Raw genomic sequence first — 13,902 nt, forward strand, 5'->3', positions numbered from 1 at the left:
TCAAATTGTTCCTGACTGTGATCCACCACAGTAGGATTATATTTTGCATTGCAGTTCAGTGACACACACACACACACACACACACACACTCTGTCATACACACACACACTCTCATACACACACACTCATAGACACACACATATTCAACTGAAATAATAAGTTTCATGAAACAATACTTACCCTTACTACAGAGGATGCGCTATGATATTTTCCTCTCTTCTAGTTTTTTTTTTTTGTTGTTTGTTTGTTTTTTTGGTTTTTTTTTTGAGACGGAGTCTCGCTCTGTCGCCCAGGCTGGAGTGCAGTGGCCGGATCTCAGCTCACTGCAAGCTCCGCCTCCCGGGTTCACGCCATTCTCCTGCCTCAGCCTCCCAAGTAGCTGGGACTACAGGCACCCGCCACCGCGCCCGGCTAGTTTTTTTGTATTTTTTTAGTAGAGACGGGGTTTCACCGTGTTAGCCAGGATGGTCTCAATCTCCTGACCTTGTGATCTGCCCATCTCGGCCTCCCAAAGTGCTGGGATTACAGGCTTGAGCCACCGCGCCCGGCTGTTCTAGTTTTAAAATTAAAAACAGTAAAATAAAAAGCTGGTTGAGGCCCATAAAATTGACTTCTTGACTTTACCATCCCCAGTGGATCACAACCTATAGTGTGAAAAACTGGTGTCTAAGGCCTGGACCCTGAACTACCTCTCTGTTGGATGAGGGCCTCTGTGGAGATTGGAGCTCCCTCCATGGGGCTGGTCCTGTCTTCAGGGCTTCAGGCCTCCTCCTACGTACCTGCAGGCTGTGACCCTTGGGCTTGCTAGCACACTGCTGGCTGCCATGATCTCTCCCAAGGCACTGAGCTCAGCTCCTGGGAGGACTCTGACATGATGCCTCACTCTCCTCCATCCCTCAGGGGCCAAGGAAGCAGGGAGCTGAGCAGGTGTGGGACAGAGGGAGCTCTCAGGCTGTGTGGCCCAAGGCAGCTTCTGGGACGGTAGGTGGCAACCACAGAACTGAGCCGTGTTCAATAAATCATGGAGGCTAGGGCCTGGGGAAGGGGGAGGTCAGGAGGGAAGCGGGGGCCATGGATAAATAATTCATTAAACAAATAAACAAGGATCGTGTGAGAGGGACGATCAGGCACACGTGTGAGCAAGAGAGGCAGCTGCCAGCTCCAGGCATGAAATATTCACAGGTTCTGCACGTTGCACAGGGCCCATGTGTGTGACCCCAGCCCAGGCAGGCTGTTGGTGCAGTCCTAACTGGGAAATCTGGGTGCCAGCAAGTGTGTGTGTCGGCACGGCTCTGAGGATGCTCTAACATCCATGAGTTGACATGGGACTGCATACATGCCTGACAGCAGGGAACATGGGCACTGGTATGTGGTCCAGTTCACAGAAAATTAGGATGCAGGGCTTGGTGGGTGGCATTGGGGTATAATCACCTCTGATTCTGGTCATGCCCTGAGCCTTCTAATGAGTCCAGCAAGCCATGAAGCCTGGAGTGGGGAGGCAGCTCTGGGGTGTTACACTAGAGTTGTGTGTGTGTCCTCTGAATGCTATTTCGAGAGAAGCTGAGAGGGAGGCAGTATTGGCTGAGCAATGAACAGCCTGGGCTTGGATTCGAATTCCAGTTCTACCACTTGCTAACTATGCTAGTCACTTAACTTCTCTGAGACAGCTTCCTCATCTGTAAAATGGGGATAATAATGCCCCACCTCAGGGAGCTGGTCGTTATGAGGATTAAGATCTATAATGCCTGGGAAGCACTTAGCACAGTGTTTAGGATCCCAGAGGCACTGGATTAATGGAGGGTTTCTTATAATTAAGAGGTTATCTACTGAGGCCTGCCCACCTAGACCAGCCCAGACTCTTTTCCATTTGTTCTCCCTCATTTCCAAGCTTTCTAATAGCTATCATAGTGAGAGATGTGACCTAGGGCTTGGAAAGTATGCAAGGGGGAGGAAAAGATTAGATGGAATGAGATGAGGAGGTTACAGTCAAAAAAGGAAGTCTCTATTCTTGACAGTGTGGAAGAAGGGGTCCTTGACCTTCTCCTCAGACCCCAGAGACGTTCCTTAAGCCTTAAAAGTCTTCCTAGATCCAGACTTTCACCAAAGTTTAGCTTTCTAGAAAGTGACTGCAATGGCTGGGCGCAGTGGCTCACGCCTGTAATCCCAACACTTTGGGAGGCCGAGGGGGGTGGATCACGAGGTCAGGAGATCAAGACCATCCTGGCTAACAAGGTGAAACCCTGTCTCTACTAAAAATACAAAAAATTAGCTGGGCTTGGTGGCACGTGCCTGTAGTCCCAGCTACTCGAGAGGCTGAGGCAGGAGAATGGCGTGAACCAGGGAGGCAGAGCTTGCAGTGAGCCGAGATCGCGCCACTGCACTCCAGCCTGAGCAACACAGCGAGACTCTGTCTCAAAAAAAAAAAAAAAGAAAAGAAAAGAAAAGAAAGTGGCTGCAATGCCCATGCAGTGGCTCACACTTGCAGTGGCTCACACGTGTAATCAATCCTAGCACTTTGGGAGGCTGAGGCAGGAGGATGACTTGAGTCCAGAAGTTTGAGGCTGCCGTGAGCAATGATCACACCATTGCCCTTCAGCCCGAGCAACAGAGTGAAACCCTGTCTCTTAAAAAAGAAAGAAAGGAAGACAGTGGTCGCAAGGAGGCAGAGAGATTGGAGCAGAGGTCTCTGAGTAGCATCACAACCACTACCCCCAACAAGTCTTCCCTGCCAGAGCTCTGGCCCCCACCCTGTGCCTAGTGGTTGAAGCCTTCCTTGGTAAAAATGGTTGTGTCTGGGCAAAAACCGGAAGAGTGGCACCCCAGAGTGGGTGGGGAGAATCCAGGATGGAGAGAGCCTTGGAGGGCCAGGGTGGACTATCCGGCGGCCACCCAGTAGGCCCCAGCATTCCCCAGCCCTCTGTGTCCCCTGGAAAGGATCTGCTCCCTGTGGGAGAGCCAGCAAACAGGTCTGAGCTGGCCTGCTCCTCCACAGACAGAAGAAGAACAGGTTGGGGGAGGGGGCCTGAGATCTTGCTGGGTAGTGGTAGCGGTAACCCCCGTGTCTCCTCTGAGGAGTTAGGGACAGAGAGGACTACAGCCTGGGCACACCCTACGAAGCCTGGGACCCAACCCTTTGCCTTCCTTGGTCAGCCTGCTGCCACGTGGGGAGCCAGGGGTCTGGGCCCCCAGTGTGAAGATGGTGCCTGCCCACCCTTTCCTGAGGAGCCAACATCAGTCTCCACTTCCCCTCCCCTGGGCTGGGCAGGTTCAGGCCAATCTGCTGAAGAGCTTCACAGCAAACATTGATCTGTAATAAAACCACAATGTGTTTCAGGAGAAGGGATTCCAGACACAACAGACATACACACTCACACACATACATACGGATGCAAAACATGCTGCTCTGGGAAGGCAGACACCAGCAGTCCTGAAAACACATCCAAACATAGACCCACATTGTGTCAAACTCACAGACATTATTCTACACATCCCCTCTCTGCCATAAACTTTGTCCTTCAAAATCAAAGCCTTCTCTGACGACCCGTTTTCCCCGTGTTCCCATAACACTTTGTATATAGCTCTATATTAGCATTTTCACTTTGCATTATAATTACTCATTGGTGAGTGTCTCCTTGGGTAATCTGAAGATCCCTTAAGGGAAGCGATTGTCTTATGCAAGTGTGTATCCCCAGCATCTAGTATGCAGCCTAGTATTTACTTAGTAGGAGTAGGTGAGGTGCTTAATAATTGTTGAATCAAGGAACAAAAGAATAAATGCCTTCTGACAGTGGGACATCCATTTCTAGGATCCTTCAGAAGCCTGCAGAGGATAACCATGCATGCTACTCAGGCCTCTGACCCTGCCTTCTTTTCTCTTGGTCCCCTCACCACCACTCAGCTCTCCAGAAGCCCTCCTTTCCTCCCCTTCCCTCAGTGTGAGACCACGAATTTGCGTTTGACCAGAGGGTTGGCAGGCAAGGTAAGGGTTAATGACACCTCATTAGTGTTTAATTGGAGGAAGGAAGCTGCCTTGGCACCAGACAGGTGGGCGGGCCTGCCCCTTGCTGGAACCAGGCATCCCTGGTTCCAGCACCCCACCAGGCATGTGGGTGATTTGGCCCTGGAGACCCTCCACGCAGCCGGGGCACCTCCCCCGACCACTGGCTTTGCCAATTTAGTCTCCAAGCAGTATAGACCAGCACTCTCCATCTGTCACCAAACATCCAGAGGGAGAACAAACTCCTTATCCTTTCTTCTGTAGCTGGCTTTGCCCCATCCGTCCCCAACAGACACTGGAGAACGCGAGGAGAGGTGTGGTATGAAGGTGGAGAACTGAGGGACAGATTACAGAGCCACTCAGGGATAGATTCCAGAAACAGGCGACAGGGCTGGGGATGTGGAGATGTCTGCCCAATTTGACCTTAAATGAAGAGAATGCAAATGAGATGCAGACGATATGCAGATGAACACAGGATCTCAGTACTGACATTCCTGGTGGCAGCAGCTCTGCACCCAGTACCCCAATGCTGTCGCCAATAACCAATCTCTTCCTAATCTTTCTGCGTTAAGTGGTGCTGACCATTACTTTGAGAGAGAAAAAGGATCTCAAGAGAGATGAGCTTGCTTGGGCTAGGGCTGCAGGACCTGGGAAGCTGAGCTCCACCCCAGCTTCCCCACCCCATCCCAAGCTGCCACAGCAGCTCAGGCAAACATTACTCTCCAGGTTGCACTCGGACGCACCGTCGGTTGCTATGGGGACCCCTCCCCCACTTCCAGACCTGAACCAATGGGCATCACCGCTGATGACCTCATGGCCCAGGCCCCGGGATTCTATTGGCTATTTGGAAACCAGAGTGCACCCTTTTCAATTGCGTCACCGCTGGGGATCCCCCGACGACCCCAGCTAGCGTCTGGCCTACTGAAAGGCGCGCCGGAAGCTCACAATGTGCTGAATGAATGAAAAATAAAGGAAAGAAGGAACTAATAAAAGGGAAGAAGAAAAAGGGGGGAGGTGACAGAAAAAGAACAAAACTTCAGGGTTGAATCTGGAGAAGAAAAGGGAGATTTGCAACCCCAGAAAGTGTGGAGCAGGATTCCCGGTCGCAGAGACTCTCAGGCTCTCAAACAGGGAGATAGGGCGAGGTAAAGATGAGTGGAGTTTTCGCATCTATTTGGGAGAGACTAGGGCAGGCCCAGCAAATTGAGGGCCCCACCCTGAGCCGCCTAGCGCTACTGAGTTTAGGGGAGATCGGTTACGCCCCAAAACTTTCAGGCCTGCCCAGCCTCCTGGAACCGCGCCCTGGAACACGCCTCGAGGGCTTCTCGTGGGGAAGACCTCCCAGCGCCTGCAGCCCGTCTCGGCCCCATGAGTGGACTCGGCCCTGGCTTTCCATGGGGACGCGCCCCGGGACTGAATCAGCCGCCCGCGCATGCTATGAGCAAAGTGTGTGTAGGGAAGGCCGGCTTGGCCTGAGCGCCTGTGGTTGGGCGGGCCTAAGCTTATGACTCCCCCAGCCCCCACCACCTCCCCAGCCAGGCTCCCGCGGTAGCTGAGGCATCCGCCCTTGCACCTGCAAGGGGCTTGGCGGCCGGCAGGGGCGTGTGTCCGCGTCAAGTAGGAGCGCCCGACATTTAGGGCGTGCGTCTGAGTGCGGGGAAAGCTGACTGGGCCCAGCGTCTCTTTCGCACATGCGTTCTTATCAGCCGCGCATCCGCGCGCCAGCCCCAGCCGCGGGAGCGAGCGCGCCCGCCTGGTTCCGCGAAAAGAGGGGTGGTCTGGGGCCGCTGGGAGCCCGGTGAGACCCCCACAGTTCTCAATCCAGGGCAAGGGCTGCTAACCAGTCGCTCCTAGTCTACTCAGCCTATGGCTTCACTTGGGAGGGGCGGAGGTAGCAGTAAGCCGGTTTCCATAGCAACGTATAGACACCCTCCTGGATGACTGTAAAGATGGAACTTGAACCCAGGACCTGAAGACCTAGCCCATAGCTTCTCCTTCAGCCGACTACACCCTCTCCTTCGAGCCCCAGACCCTCGCCCCCGCTAAAGATCAAGGTTTGGGGTGAAGGCCCTGATACATGCACCTACCTACAAGAGGCGTTTTCTGAAAGGTGGCCTCGAATGGGGGAAGGGACTGACTGGAGTCTGCTCTGCCCGCAGTGTTGCCCTCCACCCAAGGCCTCAGCCGGAGCAACAGAATTAACATGAACGATGGCAGCCGAAATCGGTGCATGGTGGTGGGGGAGAGGGCCCCCGCCCGCTCCGAGAGAGACCGGGATCTGACCTAGGTGTGCAAAGGGGTGGGGGAGGGGTTCGCAAACCCTAGCACCTCTGTGTCGGTCTCTGGACCCCTAGCGCCCTCCCTCCCGCCACCGCCGTCTCCCCCCCGCCCCCCTAACCGTGTTCACACACTGCCTCTCGCTGCCGCAGCCGGGCCGAGCTAATCAGCACAACATCCACCTATCGATCGCTGGCTCGGTGCCAGGCGGGCTGGCACCGTGCCGGTGGAGGCTGCGGGGCACCGGGGCGGGTAAAGTACAGCTGCAGGGGAAGGGGCGCCCCTTACCCAGGCACCATCCAGGACACCATTCAGAAAGAGGGCCCCACTTCGCCTTGTGGGGATCATAGCCTCGCCTACCAGAGGTGGAAGAGAGTGTGGGCTGAGAGCAGAGGGGGCCCTCCCTCCTCAGCCCCACCTCCTCCTCCTTATAAAAGCTAGGAACAAAGAGGCCGCTGGGGAAGGAGGCTTTGATCTGACCCCACCTTCCCAGTTCTAGGCCAGGCACCGCCCAGAGTGCCCTTGGGGAGGGGGAGGGATGACCAACTCTCAGGGACCCAGGCATTCTGAAACCCAGATGCTGTCTTTCTATTAATACTACCTCTTGCTTTTGCTGGGCACCCGGCTTGGTGCTACCAGGACTTGGGCAGGGCCCCAAGCGGATGGGCTGTCAGGAGCATCTGCCCCTCCTCAACACAGGAAGCCGGTTGGGGAGGTGAGAGAGGGTGCCAAGCTCCACAGCTGCTGCTGGCACCCACCCACATTGCCCAGAGGGGTGCCCACTGAGGCCTGGCATGGATGGCCTGAGCACAGCTGGCATGGAGGTCAGGCCAAGCTAAGCTGAAGAGTACAGGCCACAGGGAGTCCTGCTATCAGGGAAGGGGCCTGAGGGCAGTAGGTTGGGGAGAGCAACAAAAAGATGGGTGGTTTATTGAAGGTTTGGTCTAGATACTTATAAAAATACAAACTGGCATGAAATTCAACCTCATGAAGAGTCCGTCTTCACAGAAGACAAGTGAGTGACCCCGTGGGGAGGGCAAGGTGCTGCCCCAGGGAAGAGGCCCACAGGGCACAGATGGCAGGGCTTCTTCTTTGCCCTGGTCCAGCAATCCACCTGTCCCCAGGTCTTCAGCCTTGGCCCCCCGCTGGCTTGAGGATTTGATCGTACCAAATCCCAGTCTTCCTGGGGGATGGGCTGAGACCCTCAGAGCAGCCTGCAAAGCACCTATGTTTGTCTTGCCTCTGCTTCAGAGTGTCCAGGGCTGTCTGCTGCTCTTCTTTAGCCTGTGATGAGGGGACAGGCACCTGCAAGGGTCACCTCAGACCCTCTGATCTCCCCCATCAATGCTCCATCTTGTCGGTCTGAATGGGTACCCCCAGTGCAGGCAGCAAGGATCCCCCTCCTTCAGGGGATCTTGGGAGGGCTCTGGCTCCTTGGGGTGAGAGGCAAGGTCTGCTTGGTTCACAGAATTCGCAGAAGACGAAGAATCAGCAGCAGCAGTAATAGCAAGAGACAGAGGGGGCTGGGAGTGTCCCCCCTTCGCCACCCTGATGTGCCACTCTCTTCAGGGCTCCCAACAGGATGGGCTGACTCAGACTCTGTGAGGGGGAGGGGGTAGCACTGATCAGTCCTCCCACTTTACCAGCCTCCTTCCTCCCCTTCCCATTAGCAGTTCCCTCCTTTACCATCCTCCAGGGTCTCCCAAACCAGCCAATCCCTTCCCATGATCTACGACCTCATCCTTTCTAAGCCCCAACTTCCAAGCCTCCTCAAAATTGCCAATAGAGACAACCAACTCAGCTAAGGCCTTGAAGGGCCTTGCCCCTGGACACCCCATCTCTTGGCCCAGCTTAAAAAAGTGTACAGTAGGTCGGGTGTGATGGCTCATGCCTGTAATCCCAGCACTTTGGAAGGCTGAGGCGAGCGGATCACTTGAGGCCAGGAGTTTGAGACCAGCCTGGCCAACATAGTGAAACTCTGCCTCTACTAAAAAAAAAAAAAATAGCTGGGTGGCGCACGCCTGTAGTCCTAGCTACTCGGCGGACTGAGGCAGGAGAATTGCTTGCACCCGGAGGGTGAGGTTGGAGTAAGCTGAGATCGCACCACTGTACTCCAGCCATGGGCGACAGAGCCAGAGCGAGACTCTGTCTCAAAAAAAAAAAAAAAAAGTGTGCAGTGAGGCCACACAAGACATGGTGGCTCACGCCTGTAATCCCAGTGCTTTGGGAGGCAGGAGATCTCTTGAGGTCAGGAGTTCAAGACCAGCCTGGGCAACACAGTGAGCTCCTATCTCTACAAAAAATAAAAAATAATTTAGCCAGCTGTGAGTTGTGGCGGCGGGCGCCTGTAATCCCAGCTACTCGGGAAGCTGAGGCAGGAGAATCGTTTGAAGCCAGGAGTTTGAGGCTGTGGTGAAGTATGATTGTGCCACTGCATTCCAGCCTGGGCAACACAGCAAGACCCTGTCTCTTAAAAAAGAAGTGGGAGAGCTGGGGGCGGTGGCTCACGCCTGTAATCCCAGCACTTTGGGAGGCCGAGGTGGGCAGATCATGCGGTCAGGAGATTGAGACCATCCTGGCTAACACGGTGAAACCCCGTCTCTACTAAAAATACAAAAAATTAGCCATGCATGGTGGCGGGTGCCTGTAGTCCCAGCTACTCAGGAGGGTGAGGCAGGAGAATGGCATGAACCCGGGAGGCAGAGCTTGCAGTAAGCCAAGATCGCGCCACTGCACTCCAGCCTGGGCAACAGAGAGAGACTCCGTCTCAAAACAAAACAAAACAGAAGTGGGGAGAGGATGGTGCAGTAGAAGCTCCCACAAGGCTAAATGGGGAGAAGAGACCACAGCTTGAAGCTTCACCAGGACCCCTGGAGTCTGATGCTCCTAGATTCTTCTCACTCCTTCCCTCCTTCCCAAGGCCCCACATTAGCCAGTAGGGTCCATGCCCCCAACCCACTTACTCCTCTCCTTGCAGCAGACAGACACCTGGAGCCTCAAGCACTGGCCAGAACTCTCTGGGGTGGGCACCGCTGGGTAGTGGGAAATTGGGAAGAAGTTAGCACAGGGAGTCACCCCTTTGTATGCCTCAAACTCTTTCAGACCCTCCCAGCTTTTCTTCTCTCCAGGTCCCGGGAAAGCGTTTCCTTACTTTGGGGCCACACCCATGTATCAGGCCCCATCCAGGCCTCTCATCTCCCTGGCCCCCTTTCCTAGCTCCTCCTACTTTTGCCTTACTAGACATTTCCCTCCCCAGTCCTGAGTTCAGCCCAGGCCCCAACCCAGTGTACATTAGAGACCCAGCTCCTCCTCTTCCCAGGTCTCTCCTTCCCCCTCCCTACCCTTCCCAAGAGGTATCCAGTGTGCCCTTGGCCACTCACAGATGTAGTAGTAAGTCTCTCCAGGTAAGAACTCAAAACCGAGGGAGAAGGGTGTGAAGCGCTGAATCTTCTCTGAGAATTGGACGTGGCCGAAGGGCAGGGAGCACACCCAGCGCTTGAAGGCCCGGGGGCCCTCTGCCTGGCAGGACTCATAGCCTGGCCAGTCCACCATGTATAAAGCAAACGTCTCGGGGCCCTCAGGGGGCCCTGGGCCTTCATAGTGGGGGCAGACAATGTCTAGGTAATCGTTGAGGCCCAGCTCCACCACGGCGTCTCCTCGAAGCAGCCTGCAGGCATAAGACAGGGGTGGGCTGAGGAGGGGAGGGCACCACACCATGGCCATGGAGGCCAGAGACACCCCTTCTCAGAGGCCCCTGCCAGCCTCTCCTCCACCCATGGGCGACGGAGAAGCTCAGGAAGACCCAAGGTCCCCACACTGACAACTCTTTTTTTTTTTTTTTTTTTTTTTTGAGACGGAGTCTCGCTCTGTCGCCCAGGCTGGAGTGCAGTGGCCGGATCTCAGCTCACTGCAAGCTCCGCCTCCTGGGTTCACGCCATTCTCCTGCCTCAGCCTCCCAAGTAGCTGGGACTACAGGCGCCCGCCACCTCGCCCGGCTAGTTTTTTTGTATTTTTTAGTAGAGACGGGGTTTCATTGTGTTAGCCAGGATGGTCTCGATCTCCTGACCTCGTGATCCACCCGTCTCGGCCTCCCAAAGTGCTGGGATTACAGGCTTGAGCCACCGCGCCCGGCCCAGACTGACAACTCTTGAGAGACAAAAAGAGTGCAAGAAATGGATGAGATGATTGATTCACAGGTTCCGAGAGGCTAAGACCTGCAGTGCCCATAACCACACAGCTTAGATGCCAGAAGGAGGGTCACCACACCCTATCTTTCAGGGTGGAGGTGCCACACACCTCTCTAGCCCCAGTGCCCAACACCCAACGTGGTACAGCACCAGGCTTGATCAATGTCAGGTGGATGGATGCTGTGAAGAAGCTGGGCAGAGGCAGGAAGTACAGTTGCACACAGTGCAGCTGCAGATACAGAGGAGGAGACAGGGGTTGGGAAAGGTCTCCTCAAACACAGATATAAAGTGAGGAACACTGTCCTTTAGACTTCAACCCAAGGGTGAAAAGAATGTCATGGTAAAAAAAGAATGAGGGAGGCCAGGTGTGGTGGCTAGTATCTGAATCCCAGTACTTTGGGAGGCCGAGGTGGGAGGACTGCTTGAGGCCAGGAGTTCAAGACCAGCCTGGGCAACATGGTGAGACTGTCTCTACCATAAATAAATAAATAAATAAAGGCCACGTGTGGTGGTGCAATCCTGTAGTCCCAGCTGCTTGGGAGGCTGAGGCGGGAGGATCCTTTGAGTCCATGAGTTCCTGTAGCAAGCTGTTACCGCACTGCAGCCTGGGTGACAGAGCAAGACCCTGTCTCTAAATTCTAAAAATTAACAAACAAAAAAAAAAGAATGAGGGAGTGGGTGCTAGGTGCCTCCCTTTTTTGGCCAGGAGGAGCAAGTGCCAGGCATGGGGGGAGTCCACATACTACCCAGTCTTCAGTCTTCTCAGCACTCCCTTCCCCACCTCTTGGGAGCTGCCTGGGGAAGCCAGCACAGGTGGGAAGGGCTGGAACAGGCTGCTCCCCACAGTACCGAATGCTGCATGAACCACCCCCCATACCACAAACACAGCGAAGCGTGACATAGGAAAAGCCTCCAATGGGTGGTCCAAGGCCCACCTGTATCAGTTCTGATTTGAAATGAAGATTCCTGGGCTTAGCCAGTCCAGACTTACTAGAACGCAAGCTGAGCAAGGACAGGGCCTTGGTAAGTTTTGTTCTACTGCATTCCCCGTGCCTGGAAAAGTGCCCAGCACAAGATAGTGTTCAATAAATATTTGTGGATTGAATGAATGAACCAGAAACCTTAAGATTGGGGAGTGAGAAACCTGAATTTTTAACAGGTCCTCCAAGCGATTCAGAAGCATTGGTCTGTGACAGAGATAGAGGAATTCAGAGTCCAAGGACAACAAAAGCTCTTATCACTTGGTATTGTAATGACCTGTCTTTACGCAGGCTCTGCTGCCTGCGCCTGTTCTCCAGAGTCTGTGGAATCCCAGAGGGCAGGGTCTTGATCTTCTCATCTATATAGTTAACCCCTGCAACCTATCACAGGGCTGGGCACATATAGTATGTGTTTAATAAATAAGTGTTAGTAAGTGAAGAAATGAATAGAGTCATAGATTGTCTCAAGTAGAAAATCAGAAAGAAAAACAGCTGGGAAACAGAAGAGACATGGAGACTTGGGGAAGGGGTTGGAAACAGTAAAATATACTGAGGTTCAAAGGCAGGCAGCTCAGGAGAGAGAAAGAAATAATAGTTTATATCTGTACAGCCTGAGCTTCTTTCACATACATGACCTCACTTACCCCGTCGGACTTCCCAGGGTACTAGGTATTATTAGCCCATTATACAGGTGAGATAAATGAGGTTAGGAGGGTCACGAGACTTGCCCAGAGGTGATTCAGCTAGAAGGGCAGGGCTGACACTGGAAAGAAACAGAAGGACCAATAAAGACAGAGATGAAAGCAGAGATAGTAAATGAGATCAGGAAACAGAGCAAGAGCCAGAGGTGAGACCCAGCGGGCAGGAGAGTAACCCACGCTCTTTCACAAGAGTAAAGCCCCCTCCCTTGATCTCAAGTTCGCCAGCCCCAGCTCCGGCCGGCGGGAGGCTGGGGATGCCAGGAGAGCAGCGAGGGGGGCGGAGCCCGGAGTGCGGGCAAAGGCCCCCCCAGGTCCATGCTCCAAGACCCCCTAGACAACCCTCGGGGCTGGGGTCTTCTGCCTGCCCCCCAACACATGCGGGCTGTGGGGCGACCCAGGGCGCGCCTCGCCCCTCCCCCCTCCCCCCTCCCCCCTCCCCCCTTCCCCGCCGGCTCAAACAAAGGAGCCCCGACGCGCGGCCAGCTTCAGGCGGCGCCGCGCACAGAGCGGGTGGCGGGCACGCGCAAAGCCCGGGAGCGCGCAGACTTGGCTAGGCGCTCGCCCGGTTCGGCCCGGCTACCTGGGGTTACTGGAGTTCCAGTAGACGACGTGGCGGACACTGGAGCCCCCGCGCAGAGGGGAGCCGAGGAACGTGGCCCAGAGGACAGTCCGCAGCAGGGGCAGCAGCCGCATTGCCCCCGAGGTCCGGTTTGGTCTGGCCTGGCAGGTCCCGGCCCGCTTCACAGTCGAGGCGAGAAAGGTACAAAGTGAAGAGGGGGGTTGTGGAAAGGGGGGTGGGGTGCGGAGATTCACAGACCCCGCCCTGGATAACTTTCCGCCAATGGGAGCGCGTCTCCTCCTCTCCATCCAGCGCCAACTCCAGTTAACCCTCTGTGCACCGCAGCGCACGCCGGGTTCGCCAAAGCTTCCGCTGAGGCTGCACCTCACTGCGAGGGGACGGGGAGGAAGGACGTATTCCAACAGCAATATTTTTAGGGAGGTTATCCCTTTCGTGTCTGCTTTAGTCCTGGGTAGACTGCCTTATTAGAAGTTTGGAAGATTTTAAATAAGGGTACATAACCTTAGCCTATCCAACCACCTTCATACACTGCCCCGTTTTCTTTGCAAATCTAGGGATAGTGCAAGCGGAAGGGACAACACAGCTTCTGGGACCACCTTCCCTAAAAAGCCTTAGGTGGCGCGCTAGATGCTCACTTTGGGATTGGCGTCTGTCCCTTGCCACTCCACACCTTCGATCCAGGCTGGGGGCCCACGCGGCCCCAGTCCCGAATACGAAGTAATGAGGTGGTTGTAGCCTGTACAAAGCACCTTTGTTCCGGATCCCTCAGGTGGCGGCGGCGGCGGAGGGGGAGGAGGCAGGTGCGCCGCCTTGGGATCGTGGGAGCAGCCGCCGCCCCGCTCCGCCCTGGCTCCTGGGCTCTGAGAACACCAGCCAGATCCACTTTTCCCAGCCAGTGGTCAAAGTCGGGACGGCAGGTCCAACGGCTTGACAGATTGCGCCGAAAGCCACCCCAGTCTGGGCAGAGGGAAGCCGCGAGCATCCCGGGGACACATGCCGACCCATTCTGGTACTCCCGCCCCACACAGCCCGCCCTCATCTGAGGCAGCAGCGTCTCCTGGCGGCCAGACCTGGAACCGCAGCAGGAGCGACCCGGCTTCTAGAAGCAGATAAACTGCGTAACGCTCCCAAGATGTCACGTTTATTGCAGCTGAGCAGAGACAGGCTGTGCGGACCTCCC

The 13,902-nt window shown here is 55.1% G+C and overlaps 1 protein-coding gene across 1 annotated transcript; it reads right to left on the bottom strand.

Annotated features, from left to right (window-relative positions):
- Positions 1-6,981: 6,981 nt before the first annotated feature.
- Positions 6,982-13,765, bottom strand: LOC105497987 (ephrin A4). The gene is made up of 4 exons (XM_011769647.2): positions 12,723-13,765; positions 9,655-9,941; positions 9,238-9,306; positions 6,982-7,873 (listed from the first exon to the last, which is right to left on the bottom strand). Exons 1-4 carry the CDS (start codon positions 13,007-13,009, stop codon positions 7,737-7,739), a joined length of 780 nt encoding a protein of 259 aa, XP_011767949.2. The 5' UTR covers positions 13,010-13,765; the 3' UTR covers positions 6,982-7,736.
- Between the last annotated feature and the right edge of the window lie 137 nt (positions 13,766-13,902).

This window comes from Macaca nemestrina, chromosome 1, assembly GCF_043159975.1.
Source record: "Macaca nemestrina isolate mMacNem1 chromosome 1, mMacNem.hap1, whole genome shotgun sequence".
Classification (NCBI taxonomy): domain Eukaryota; kingdom Metazoa; phylum Chordata; class Mammalia; order Primates; family Cercopithecidae; genus Macaca; species Macaca nemestrina.

Coding starts and splice junctions, on each gene's coding strand:
- LOC105497987 (XM_011769647.2), bottom strand. CDS start 13,009: ATGGAGAGGAGGAGACGCGCTCCCATTGGCGGAAAGTTATCCAGGGCG. Junction 9,942..12,722: donor TGGAACTCCAGTAACCCCAG/GTAGCCGGGCCG, acceptor TTATGCCTGCAG/GCTGCTTCGAGGAGACGCCG. Junction 9,307..9,654: donor AGAGACTTACTACTACATCT/GTGAGTGGCCAA, acceptor CCCACTACCCAG/CGGTGCCCACCCCAGAGAGT.